This window comes from Oncorhynchus kisutch, linkage group LG11 (assembly GCF_002021735.2).
Source record: "Oncorhynchus kisutch isolate 150728-3 linkage group LG11, Okis_V2, whole genome shotgun sequence".
Classification (NCBI taxonomy): domain Eukaryota; kingdom Metazoa; phylum Chordata; class Actinopteri; order Salmoniformes; family Salmonidae; genus Oncorhynchus; species Oncorhynchus kisutch.
In genome coordinates, this window is record NC_034184.2 from 25,964,195 (window position 1) to 25,978,292 (window position 14,098).

General features: G+C 41.6%; 2 protein-coding genes across 25 annotated transcripts in view; both read right to left on the minus strand.

Moving 5' to 3' along the window:
- zfand4 (zinc finger, AN1-type domain 4) overlaps nucleotides 1-8,436 on the minus strand; it is a 30,124-nt gene extending 21,688 nt beyond the window's left edge. Inside the window, exons 1-3 of one of the 3 annotated variants that reach the window (XM_020495381.2) lie at nucleotides 8,180-8,411; nucleotides 7,903-8,001; nucleotides 6,341-6,658 (exon numbers count right to left, since the gene is read on the minus strand). In XM_020495381.2, the coding sequence (XP_020350970.1) occupies nucleotides 6,341-6,524 (184 nt within the window). In that variant the 5' untranslated portion in view covers nucleotides 6,525-6,658; nucleotides 7,903-8,001; nucleotides 8,180-8,411. Of the gene's footprint in view, nucleotides 1-6,340; nucleotides 6,659-7,902; nucleotides 8,002-8,179 lie in introns of all 3 variants that reach the window. The other 2 variants (XM_020495384.2, XM_020495383.2) reach the window with 2 other exon arrangements.
- A 409-nt stretch (nucleotides 8,437-8,845) lies between these two features.
- Nucleotides 8,846-14,098, minus strand: part of washc2c (WASH complex subunit 2C) — a 35,817-nt gene continuing 30,564 nt past the window's right edge. For 13 of the 22 annotated variants that reach the window (XM_031835504.1, XM_031835503.1, XM_020495377.2 and 10 more), the window contains 5 exons: nucleotides 12,293-12,349; nucleotides 11,557-11,751; nucleotides 10,616-11,383; nucleotides 10,188-10,350; nucleotides 8,846-9,816 (listed from right to left, as the gene is read on the minus strand). In XM_031835504.1, coding sequence (XP_031691364.1) covers nucleotides 9,668-9,816; nucleotides 10,188-10,350; nucleotides 10,616-11,383; nucleotides 11,557-11,751; nucleotides 12,293-12,349 — 1,332 coding nt within the window. In that variant the 3' untranslated portion in view covers nucleotides 8,846-9,667. The remainder of the gene's footprint in view (nucleotides 9,817-10,187; nucleotides 10,351-10,615; nucleotides 11,384-11,556; nucleotides 11,752-12,292; nucleotides 12,350-14,098) is intronic. The other 9 variants (XM_031835515.1, XM_031835510.1, XM_031835518.1 and 6 more) reach the window with 1 other exon arrangement.

The window sequence follows — 14,098 nt, forward strand, 5'->3', positions numbered from 1 at the left end:
CACAGGCCAGATCCGGCCTGTTAATCAATTTAGAATGGCGCTTTGAACAATTCTGAACATCTACACATCAGCAAAAAAAATCCCTTAAAAAATTCAATGTTCAGTGCCAACAGGAGCCCACGTTCAATATTTTCCAATGGGAGAATCTGTTTTCCTATAGTCCTGCCCATTAAGTGCTGTCAATCAATATCACCTAACATACCAGTTACAGACAATCAATCATAGCTGCTAACAGTGGTACAGGGTCTGTCTGCCCACCTATCGGCACTTCCAACGCAGATGAGATCACTGCGCCTGATACAGAGTGTGCTTTGTGCTCAACTCAGAGGCAAGTTTTTAAAAAACACCATGGACTCCGTTATGGCCATTATAAAACATAATTTGATCAGCCTGCAATATTCCTTGCTTTGTGGTCTGCTGAGCATCATGATCTACTTTTACATAATGATGTTCAGTGGCTAAGCAATGGTAATAATGCACTCAAGAGAGCAGCCTGTGTGAGCTTAGGGAGGAGATGGCTTTGTGTTGGCAATCACAGAGAAGAGCAACTAACATATAACTAGTGAAATTGGTTGAGGAGTTCGTATCAGAGGTTTGTTTTTTAGAGACATCTTCAATCAATTGAATGGACTTCATTTGGGACTACAGGGGAGAGATCAAAACAGTGACATGATTGAAAAACAGACATCTTTTCAAAATAAGTTATTTTTGAGCCCAAACAAAACCCTCCATTGCGCAACAATAGTCATCAGTACAGATCACTCACTCCCGTGATGTCAGAGTTTTTACATAAACTGAAAGCGAACTTTGCAACTATATTTGATGGGTTTAAGTCCCCAGAGGTGCTGCAGTTTATTATAGGGATCCGTTCTCAACTGAGATATGCCATGCATAAAAAACGTTTCTATGTGTAAAAAAAACAAAACAAAGAAATAGAAACAGAATGTGATGCCCTGCATAAAAGGTGTCCTATTTGTAAATAAAAAACAAAATATGAAGCTTTGCATGTAAAACAGACAGGAAAGTACAGTGAAACAAAAATATAAATGCAACATTTAATGACTTTACTGCATTTCAGTTCATAAATAAAAAATAAATTAAAAAAAATAGTCAATTTAAAAAAATAAGGCCCGAATATGGATTTCACATGACTAGGAATACAAATATGGATCTGTTGGTCAGATACATACCTTAAAGATGGAGGAGCAATATCAATGGGTCCAATCCCCGAGCTGACAAGGTGAAAATCTGTCGATGTGCTTAACCCTAATTAATCCTGTAAAACGCTCTGGATAAGAGCATCTGCTAAATTACAAAAATAATCTAGGACCGCTTTGCACACTCTTGGCATTCTCTCAACCAGCTTCATGAGGTAGTCACCTGGAATGCATTTCAATTAACAGGTGTGCCTTGTAAAAAGTTACATTTGTGGAATTTCTTTCCTTCTTAATGCGTTTGAGCCAATCCGATGTGTTGTGACAAGGTAGGGGTGGTATACAGAAGATAGCCCTATTTGGTAGAAGACCAAGTCCATATTATGGCAAGAACAGGTCAAATAAGCAAAGAGAAACAACAGTCCATTACGAAGACATGAAAGTCAGTTAATCCAGACAATTTCAAGAACGTTGAAAGTTTCTACAAGTGCAGTCGCAAAAACCATCAAGCACTATGATGAAAATGGCTCCCACGAGGACCTCCACAAGACACAGAGTTACCTCTGCTGCAGAGCATAAGTTCATTAGAGTTACCAGCCTCAGTAATAAATAAATGCTTCACAGAGCTCAAGTAACAGACACGTGAACTGTTCAGAGTAGACTGCGTGAAATCAGGCCTTCATGGTCGAATTGCTGCAAAGAAACCACTACTAAAAAGGATACCAATAAGAAGAGACTTGCTTGGGACAAGAAACACAAGCAATGGACATTAAACCGGTGGAAAAATCAGTCCTTTGGCAAATTTTTGGTTCCAACCGCTGTGTTGTTGAGATGCAGAGTAGATGAATGGATGATCTACACATGTGTGGTTCCCACCATGAAGCATGGAGGTGGTGGTGTGATGGTGCTTCGCTGGTGACACAATCTGTGATTTATTTCGAATTAAAGGCACACTTAACCAGCATGGCTACCACAGCATTCTCTATATAAAAGGTACCACAGTTGACAGTGCATGTCAGAGCAAAAACCAAGCCATGAGGTCGAAGGAATTGTCCGTAGAGCTCCGAGACAGGATTGTGTCGAGGCACAGATCAGGGGAAGGGTAGCAAAAAAATGGAGTTTGCCAAAAGGCCCCTAAAAGGACTCTCAGACCATGAGAAACAAGATTCTCTGGTCTGATGAAACCAAGATTGAACTCTTTAGCCTGAATGCCAAGTATCACGTCTGGAGGAAACCTGGCACCATCCGTACAGTGAAGCATGGTGGCAGAATCATGCTGTGGGGTTGTTTTACAGCGGCAGGGAATGGGAGACGGGTCAGTATCGAGAGAAAAATGAATGGAGCAAAGTACAGAGAGATCCTTGATGAACCTGCTCCAGAGTGCTCAGGACCTCAGACTGGGGCGAAGGTTCACCTTCCAACAGGACAATGACCCTAAGCACATAACCAAGACAACGCAGGAGTGGCTTTGGGAAGAGTTTATGCATGTCCTTGAGTGGCCCAGCCAGAGCCCGATCAAACATCTCTGGAGAGACCTGAAAATAGCTGTGTAAAAGGTCTTAATCACGTCGGCACTGGAGAACGTGATCACAGTCTTCCGGAACAGCTGGTAATCTCATGCATGGTTTAGTGTTACTTGCCTCGAAGCGAGCATAGAAGGCATTTAGCTCGTCTGGTAGGCTTGCGTCACTGGGCGGTGCTTCCCTTTGTCGTCTGCAATAGTTGCACTGCCACATCCGACGAGCGTCGGAGCCAGTGTAGTACGATACGATCTTAGTCCCGTGTTGACGCTTTACCTGTTTGATGGTTCGTCTGAGGGCATAGCGGGATTTCTTATAAGCTTCCAGGTTAGAGTCCCGCTCCTTGAAAGCGGCTGCTCTAGCCTTTAGCTCAGGGCGGATGTTGCCTGTAGTACATGGCTTCTGGTTGGGGTATGTACGTACAGTCACTGTGGGGATGACGTCATCAACACACTTATTGATGAAGCCAGTAACTGGTGTACTCCTCAATGCCATTGGAAGAATCCCGGAACATATTCCAGTCTGTGCTATAAAAACAGTCCTGTACCGAAGCATCATCTGACCACTTTCTTATTGACTGAGTCACTGGTGCTTCCCGTTTTAATTTTTGCTTGTAAGTAGGAATCAGGAGGATAGAATTATGGTCAGATTTGCCAGATGGAGGGCGAGGGGGAGCTTTTTTTACGTCTGTGTGTGTGGAGTAAAGGTGGTCTCGAGTTTTTTTCCCCTCTGGTTGCACATGTAACATGCTGGTAGAAATGATGTGAAACGTATTTACGTTTCCTGGCATTAAAGTTCCCGTCTACTAGGAGCACCACCTCTGGATGAGCGGTTTCCTGTTTTCTTATGGCCTTTTACAGCTCATTGAGTGCGGACTTAGTGCTAGCATCGGTTTGTGGTGGTAAATAGTCAGCTACAAAAAATATGAAAACTCCTGGTAAATAGTGTCGTCTATTGTTTATCATGAGATACTCTACCTCAGGCGAACAAAACCTTGAGACTTCATTAATATTAGATTACGTGCACCAGCTGTTGTTTACAAACATACAGACTGCCACCCCTTGTCTTACCGGAGGCAGCTGTCCTATCTTGCCGATGCAGCGTAAACCCTGCCAGCTGTATGTTATCCATGTTGTCGTTCAGCCACGACTTGGTGTAACATAAGATATTACAGCTTTTAATCTCCCGTTGTTAGGATATGTGATCGTAGCTCGTCTATTTTGTTATGCAATGAGTACGTTGGCTTGGACTGATGGTAGAGGTAGATGACCCAGTCGCCGTCAGATCCTTACACCCTGACCTACGTCCCAGATATCTCTGTCTCTTTCTCATGTGAATGACTGGGATGTTGGCCTTGTTGGGTGTTTGAAGTAAATCCTTTGCGTCCAACTCGTTAAAGAAGAAAATCTTTGTCCAGTACGAGGCGAGTAATTGCTGTCCTGATATCCAGAAGCTCTTTTCGGTCATAATCGACAGGAGCGGAAACATGACATACAAAATAAGTTACAAATAATACAAAAAAAACACAATAGCACAATTGTTTAAGAGCCCGTAAAACGGCAGCCATCTCCTCCAACGCCAATCAGTCATTCAGAAACTTAGGATATTAAAGTTCTTCAGATCACATTGTTAGGATAGACTTGAACAGAGTTCGTCCAGTTTATCCTCCAGTGATTGCACGTTCGACAATAGAACGATTAAGTATTCCGCACGAGTGTCGAGATTTGGGCCTGGTCCAGGATTAGCAGTATGTCCTTCGCCGCCGACTCAGGATTTATACTGAAGTATAAATCCTCATCCAAATCAAGGTTAGTGATCGCTGTTCTGATGTCCAGAAGCTCTTTTTGGTCATAGGAAACAATGGCGGAAACATTATTTACAAAAAAAGTTAAGATCAGCTAAAAATTAAAAATTAAAATGCCACAATTGGTCAGGAGACCGTAAAAAGGCTGCTATTCCCCCCAGGTTGACTGACAGCCATTCTGAACTTGAGCACCACATGCGACAAGAAGTTGCCCGCATCCCTCCCAGTAATTAGGCAACTTTTGCAAATGTTTTGTCTGAGTGAAGGAAATAAATTATAATAAATACCACTGATGTCATGTCACACAAGTGAGCCATCAATACAGAGAAGTATATAGGTTTTAAACCTGCATATTTAGTTAATAAAATAAATTAATATTAGCAGGCAATATTAAACTAGGGAAATTGTGTCACTTCTCTTGCGTTCATTGCACGCAGAGTCAAGGTATATGCAACAGTTTGGGCCGCCTGGCTCGTTGGGAACTAATTTGCCATAATTTTATGTCATTGTGACATAACATTGAAGGTTGTACAATGTAACAGCAATATTTAGACTTAGGGATGCCACCCATTAGATAAAATACAGAATGGTTCCATATTTCACTGAAAGAATAAACGTGTTTTCTAAATGATAGGTCATTAATATGGTAAAATCCAGAACTAAGGCTCGTATTTCTGTGTGTTATAATAAAATCCAGTCTATGATTTGATAGAGCAGTCTGACTGAGCGGTGGTAGGCAGCAGCAGGCTCGTAAGCATGCATTCAAACAGCACATTACCGCGTTTGCCAGCAGCTCTTCGCAATGCTTCAAGCATTGCACTGTTTATGACTTTAAGCCTATCAACTCCCGAGATTAGGCTGGCAATACTAAAGTACCTATTAGAACATCCAATAAGGTATATGAAATACAAATGGTATAGAGAGAAATAGTTCTATAATAACTACAACATAAAACTTCTTACCTGGAAATATTGAAGACTCATGTTAAAAGGAACCACCAGCTTTCATATGTTCTCAGTTTCTGAGCAAGGAACTTAAACGGTAGCTTTTTTTTTACATGGCACATAATTGCATTTTTACTTTCTTCTCCAACACTGTGTTTTTGCATTATTTAAACCAAATTGAATATGTTTCATTATTTATTTGAGACTAAATTGATTTTATTGATGTATTATATTATGTTCAAAAGTGTTCATTGTTCATTCAGTATTGTTGTAATTGTCATTATTACAAATATATATATTTATTAAAGGTTGACCGATTTATGATTTTTCAACACCGATACCGATTATTGGAGGACCGAAAAAGCCGATACCGATTTAATCGGACAATTTTTTTAAATTATTTTTTTCTATATGTATATATATATCTATATCTATCTATATCTATCTATATCTATATTAAATCGGTATCGGCTTTTTCGGTCCTCCAATAATCGGTATCGATGTTGAAAAATCATAAATCGGTCAACCTTTAATATATATATATATATATATATATATATATATATATATATTTCAATTTAGCCCTATCAATATAGGCCAATTCCCACAAGCGTAAAGGGTTAATGTGTGTGTGGAAAATCACCTACACAGATCCTTAATCTTTGCTTAGCGGATGAGCAGAGAGATGGTGAGTTTTAGATGCTGTGAGGATATTTATTTTTCCAGCACTACTAAAACAGAAAAGCCATTCTTTGCAATAGAATACATTTGTATGAGTCTGAGCTTTTGATTACTCATAGACCAAAACTCAAAGATTATTTCAAATTTTGAAATGGAGCAGGTCCAGTAATGTTTGGGGAAGCTGTATAGACACCTACATGCTAGGTCAGTAAGATTGACTACTGTTATGTACCATACCTTCCAGCCTTTGGATCTTGGCCTTGACAGAAACGACTGTCTCAAAGGGCGAGACGCGCAGCTCGAAGCAGGTCCCAGTCAACGTTTCGATGAACAGCTCCATGGTCTCGTAGAACGGCAACTTGTACTGGAAGGCCCCCACGCTGTCATCATTATAGATTGGTGGCTCCTTCCTGTCCGCCATCTTTGTGTGGTTAGGACTGCTTTAGGGTGAGGGGGGTGTGGGAGAGGCAGCAGCCCAGGAGAAGGGAGAGAGGGATGGGTGTGGGTGCTCTCTGTTGTCACCACGGTTACACATCATGCTGGAAGCCCAAAGCTCTGAGGGAGAGAGAGGGTGAGAGAGAGATGGCTCAGTACCTTGCCCTTTCTTCCGAGTCTAAGGTAATCTATGTTTGTTCCTCAAACATAGACACTGGTATAACAGTTGACCAAAAAAAAACAGCTATGCTGAGGGGAGTTGGAAAGGGGGAGTTGAGTTGACATGCACCTGGTAGGTAAGGAGACCTTTACTTCCCTGACAACACAAACAACTATCAATATGAGACAACTATGGCCTACAATGTGCAAGGAAGCCTAACTCACACTGCTAACATTAGTGAGCAGAACGCAAAGCATTCCTTTAATTTGGAAGAAGTGCGTATTAAAATCTTCACACACAGACACACTGAAATGTCACCAACTGTCACTTAGACTTGGCCTACACAATTAGAGAGCAATAGTTTTTTTTTTAAAGTACAGAATTGAAGAGACAAGTGTAAGAGTTCATAAGTGCCTTCATAAAACATTCAGCTGACCACAAGGCCCAGGCCACAGCTCTTGGCTGCAGTATAGTCTAGCTACCTGAAGCTGACCAGCTGTTAGTCTATGTAATGCCATCAGGAGGAGTGTATGGTATCAAACACAGACAACTCCATGCAGGCATAGGGGACTGGAGGCCTCTTGACAGTCAACCTGTATGTTATGTGACTGCATTAATATTTCATTTCAAATTCATGCAAATGTAAAGTTGTGGGCTGATTGATACTCGGAACGACATGAAATGTGGTGAGATTGGACATCTGTTTAGTGTACTACTAGAGAGATGGGATTTATGTATTTGTTGTGGTTTCAAGCAGATTAAATTCCTTTCACACAAAAACTGTAAAGACCAAGTCTACTGTATCCCTAGCTGAATTTCTCAGCACCACAAATGAGAAAATCAGCTACTGTATTCCCAAAGTTAAGGGCCTACACTATGACCATTAATTAGGCGTTATCTCTGCTAAGAAAGCAAACCTGGAAACCTCAACACGACAGGTGGTGTCCAATATTAAGTGAGCTGAATCTGGTTTCAGTAAAACAAGACTGACTAGCCAGTTACATTATAACATTTGAACCTATATACCATGTGTAAATCGTGAAAAACAAAGTCTTGATCTTTCCTATCAGCGCTTACTAGACAGAAAGGTGGCTACACTTACCAAATAGTATACAAATGATGCAGCTAGATAACTAATACATGCCCAGACAGGAATCTTTTCTGTCTCTGTCTCACCAGAACCACATTTTATTATTTTACTCACCGTAAGAGCATCCAAGAGTGGGTCCCTATAGCTGGCAAGAGTATACCAATGAACAACTGGCTAGCGTCCCAAGACTAGAACCACTCCGTCTTTAACTAGCTGGACATAGAACAATAGCACAAATATAGATAGTAACGTTATTAACAAAACATATGCATATATTATCTAGCTAGCTATTTCGTATACCTAACTAAATAGGTTGTGACTAGCTAGCCAGAACCAGTTAGCTCACTAGCGTTAGCTAGCTAACCACTTTAGCAACCCAAACAATGGCTACCTTGCTTGGGTCGATGGCTGCTGCAAGCTGCTACTCGTACTCTCCTTTTCAGATTCGGCATTCTAGATTATAATGAAACGATTCTACTTATCTCCATGTTTTAAAATAAAAACGACAGCGGAAAGCTATCCTTATTGCCCATGAAAAGTGGAATATCGGTAACCCTTGGGATTTTCCTGAACTCAACTCATCTCACCTGTCAAAAAAAAACAGCGGCTCCTGACCAGCCCATTGTGACTTCTCTTGATTGACAACAAAGGCACCATGACGTAACGTGTTCGCTCTCTGTAGGTGAACCAATGAGGAGTACACAGAGGCGGGACAAATATTGTTCGGTCACAGTGATTGACTCCTAGAAAAAGAAAACTGGCTTCGGAGGGAGTTGTTAACAAGATACTGGTAGCCTAACACACTAACCGTTCATTTGTGTAATAATGGTTGTCTTTGTTCTACACTTGAATAAGTTGATTTAAAAGTGTACAAATTATAATTAAGCAATCATACAATCCCATCAGTGATGAATGAATAGATCAAAATATAGCTTTTACTTTGTATAAAATGTAGGCTCCTATATCAATGATGCAGAATCCTCTTTAAAATGTATCGGTGCAGTTACTTAACATTTAAAGTCGACTAGCAGTCAAGACATGGCAGTGAAGTCCATCCTTAAAGCACAGAAGTAGAATTTTAATTAAAGGGAAGGAACCGTGTAAATCTAGAATCACACATTCCTCTTTCAGGCCATCTTCCTAATTTCAGCTGCATTCATAATTCCACTACTCAAGATCTTAACAAAATAATTGTAAGCAGTGCTGCAGGTCTTTGAAACAAACTTACAATACACATTTCAAATTTCATAAAATATCATTATTTTAGTTTAAAAAACTGAAATGTCATTCATCACAGGCAAAGTTGACAAATTTAACAATTTCATATTAATTGAAAAACAAAAACATTTGCTTGTTGTTGCTAGGATAGTCAGTCGGTTAACAATGACTTCATAACTATGATATGGCATGGCCCAAAACTTAAACACAGAGCTCTCCAACTATATTTATAAATCATTTACCATTTATTTATTATCAGCTGGTCTAATGACAGCTAAGAATATGCTTATAAAGTGCTGCTATCATGGATATTAAATAAAGACAAATAGCATTTAATAACTGTTATTGTGTCTGTTATCAATCATAGATGAAGATGTGAAGTGTATATCAGAATCATCACCTTCAACATTTCTTGCTGTGTTTTAATTTCCGTCTGAGGTTGTCGATCAATCAATAGTTTTTATATAAATAGTCTCTATATGAACAGTTTTAATATCTCCAACCCTTTTTTCAGTCCTCCAAAACATGGTATTAAGCATAATTGTACAAATAGGACACCAAATGGCACCTGATACCCCACATAGTGCACTGAACTATCTAGGGAATAAGGTGCCATTTGGGATGCACCCAAAGTTTTAGCTCCTCAGGAACAGTCCACGATTTAGTTCCCACCCAGAACATTGAGAGGGTCGTCAAAGATGTTGCCTGAGTCATCCGCTGCACTGGTGTCCTGGGAGGGAGGGTTCTTCTTGGACTTGGATGGAGGCTGCTTGGGCACCGGCTTCACAGTGCTGGGAGAGAAGATGTCATCTGTGGAGAGAGAAGCATGGACAGTACTGTGAATTTTTCAGTTCAATCAGGTGGCAATGGCATTGTAAGACTGTATGTGTGTTTGTTTTTGTGTGTGCACCATTGGAGGCTGCTGAGGGGAGGATGGCTCATAATAATGTCTGGAAAGGAGCGAATGGTATGGCATTGATACCATTCCACCAATTCTGCTCCAGTCATTACCACAAACCTGTCCTCCCCAATTAAGCTGCCACCAACCTCCTGTGGTATGCACACATACCTGTATTTGTCTGTGCGCGTGTGTGGTGAATTTCAACATACATGTTGAAACAGTTGAGGAACAACAATGCAAGTTCTAGATATTCTGAAATATGTGCTCTGCAAATACTCACCCATATCATCATCAAATATTGATTTAGTCTCCACCTTCTTGGACTTCTTCTCTTTTGGTTTTGAAGTGGACGTCATATCAGCAAAGATGTCAACGTTGTCATCAAACAGACTGGCATCCAAGGATTTCTCTTTGTGCTTTTTGGGTGGAGCCGTTGCTTCATCCTGTGAAAACAATAACAGACATATTCAGACAAGAAGCAGACAGACACATGCACGTGCGCGCACACACTTTCCAAGGAATATAATATATTGATTTCCCTCTACCTCCTGTTGCAGAGATCGTGACTGTTGGATCAACAGATGTGCTGACCCAGCATGCTGTGTGACAGACCAACTGCATTTACACTATTACAATGAAAAGTGCCGCAAAATGAATTTAAACTGAAATCATAAACAGACTGACACAATTGATCATCATGACCAATACCTGGAAGATGTCCTGCTTGGGAGTAGAGTTGCTCCCAGCCTTAGAGACCTTATCACCAGCAGTAGTGGGAGTGGAGCTCTTTCCTAGCCCGAAGATATCCTCTTCATCCTCCTCCTCATCCTCCAGGAAGGAAGATGCCTTGGCCTTCTTAGCTGACCTCGGCTTCACCTTCTTGAACAGGTCACCCATGGGGTCGTCAAAGAGGGACTGCGGGGTCGCCACTTTCTCCTTCTCACTCTCAATCTTTGACGTCACTTTACCCTCTGTAGTCTTTGTTGTGGGATTGGGGGATGGAGTGGTGAGTATGGGTGAGGGGATGGTGGGGTTGGGACCTGGGGCAGGGGCAGACCCAAAGAGGCTGTCGGACCTAAACAGGTCATCCTCGTCAAGAGAAGGCAGCACCTTCACCTTGCTACCCTTAGAAGAGTCTTTCTTTAGAGGGGTGTTTGACACTGGTAGTGTTAGCACTGACGGTCTGACAGAGAAATCTGTGAGCAGGGGTTTGGAGGGTAAGGAAGCAGATGAGGAGGAGGAGGGTAAGGCAGAGGTTGGGGCTTGGTTAGGTAGACTAGACCTAGGCAGAGATAGGTTAGGTAGTCCCGGGCTAGGCTGGGTTGGGTTAGATAGTGCTGGGCTAGGCAAGGTTGGGCTGGGTCCGGCCTGGTCCTCTCCCTGGTTCTCGTCTCTCTGCTCCACAGATCTCTGAGCTGATGTCTGCCGTGCTGCCCTGGTCTGGGGCCTGCGGCGGATGGAGCCTTTAGCTCGACCCTACAAGAAAAGAAGACACATGGAGTCATAACAGGGGCTTATTTTGGAAGTGACAAGGTTAGAGCTTTAAACATTACATTTCTATAATTTAAGGATCAAATGTAGGTGTTCCACATTTCCCTCACCCTGTTCCATTATGTCCACCCTACCCCAGTGCCAGACCCCTGACCCACCTTGTTCGCACTCTGTAGCGTGGACACCTGGACCGGGTTCTCGAAGCTAACCCCTCTGTTGCTGGGGGGCTTGGTCCCTGCCGAACTGAGGATAGCACTGGGGCTGCGGCTCAAGCCTGGGAGTACACTGACCCCCCCTGGGATCCGAGAGAACGCGTCGGGCAGGAGGGCAGCAGGGTTGATCACCAGGTTGGCCTGAGAGTGAGGAACACATTTGTTCACAAGTGTTGACCCAATTTCATACCAACTAAAGGCCTTTATAAGAGAGGGTTTTGTAATCACAGCACAGCACAGTGAATACACATGCAAATGGATATAATTTGGATTGGTCCTCAATTGGATTTACAAGTAATTTTGTTCATGCAGTCCCTCATGATCATCAGAACCAAGCAGTAGACAGAGGAAGTGAGACCAATAATAAAGATAAAGAATGTAATAAAATGTAGAAGTAGGAATAACATCTCTTCATGAGGTTTCAGGAAGAATAAAGGCTGATCATTCCCTTTCAGTTTGACGATAAAAAACAAAACCTTGTGAGAATCAATTTGACAGTCACATGGTCTCAGTTTAGCTTTTAAGCCAGCAGTGGAAAAGAAAAGACGATATGTTTCACGTCAGAGGTTCAAAGATGACTGGCAGAAAACATGTTGGGAGAATGAAAGCTCATTCAGAAAGATTAAAGAAAGAGTAAAATATTGAATAATAAAAAGACTGATTTAACATTTCAGAAGATTACTTGGAGTTTTCCAATCCGTGAAGGCTCTTTAGATTTTACAGGGCTTGGTGTCGGCTTCTGTGCAGTTGAATGACATAGATCATGTTAAGTAATCTAGACAGGAGTATCTCCAAAAGCAATGTAACAGTATAATAACTATCAACTGAGAGGAGAGAAAATAACTGTCCACAGATATCCTTCAAATTCAGAAAAATATATAAGGCAACAATACCAGTCAAAAGTTTGGACACCTACTCATTCAAGGGATTTAGTTAATTTTTACATTGTAGAATAATAGTTCAGACATTAAAATAAAAAAAATAGAACACATATGGAATCATGTAGTAACCAAAAAAAGTGTTAAATCAAATATGAGATTCTTCAAAGTAGCCACCCTTTGCCTTTATGACAGCTTTGAACACTGTTGGCATTCTCTCAACCAGCTTCACCTGGAATGCTTTTCCAACAGTCTTGAAGGAGTTCCCACATATGCTGAGCACTTGTTGGCTGCTTTTCCTTCACTCGGTGGTCCAACACATCCCAAACCATCTCAATTGGGTTGAGGTTGGGGGATTGTGGAGGCCAGGTCATCTGATGCAGCACTACATCACTCTCCTTCTTGGTCAAATAGCCCTTGGACAGCCTGGGTGTGTGTTGGGTCATTGTCCTGTTGAAAAACAAATGATGATTTTCCAACTAAGCGCAAACCAGATGGAATAGCGTATCGCTGCAGAATGCTGTGGTAGCCATGCCTTTTAAGTGTGCCTTGAATTCTAAAGAAATCAGACAGTGTTTCACCTGCAAAGCACCATCACACCACCTCCTCCATGCTTCATGGTGGGAACCACACATGCAAAGATTATCCATTCATCTACTCTGCGTCTCACAAAGACACGGCAGTTAGAACCAACACTCTCACATTTGAACTCATCAGACCAAAGGACAGATATCCACCAGTCTAATGTCCATTGCTCGTTTTTCTTGGCCCAAGCATGTCTCTTCTTCGTGTCCTTTAATAGTGGTTTCTTTGCAGCAACCCAACCATGAAGGCCTGATTCATGCAGTCTTCTCTGAACAGTCCTCTGTTACTTGAACTCTGAAGCATTTATTTGGGCTCCAATTTCTGAGGCTGGTAACTCAAATGAACTTATCTTCTGAAACAGAACTCTGGCCCTTCCTTTCCTGTGGCGGTCCTCGTGAGAGCCAGTTTCATCATAGCACTTGGTTTTTGCGACTGCACTTGAAGAAACTTGAAAAGTTCTTGACATTTTCCGGATTAACTGACCTTCATTTCTTAAAAGTAATAATGGACTGTCGTTTCTCTTTTGTTATTTGAGCTGTTCTTACCATATTATAGACTTGAGCTGTGTTCGAATACCCATACTAACATACTGCATACTTAATGAGTATATACCATACTATTAGTTCATTTTAGTATACTCTAACAGAACCGTATTCTTTCAGTTGAACGTACTAAATCTTGGCCTGTCACCCGGAAGTTGCTAGCTAGCTAGTTACCAAAACAAATGACAAGTTATACATTTTAAGACTTCGGGTGTGTTCTTAAAATCAATCTGGAGTGCCAGAGTGTGCTCATAATTCAGAGCGTTATCAGATTGTCCATTTGTGAATTAAGACTGTTTCGCTCTCGGAGAGTACACTGGACGCATGGGCCGAGGAGTAGGATTGATTTGAGCGTTCTGGATGTACAACGGCAGTCAAGTACCTGAGCTAACGTTGGCTTCCAGACACAAATCAGAACTCTGACCATTTTACTCGCCCTAGCAGAGCTGGATAGGCAGTTCATGTTAGTGCTCGTGCATGTTA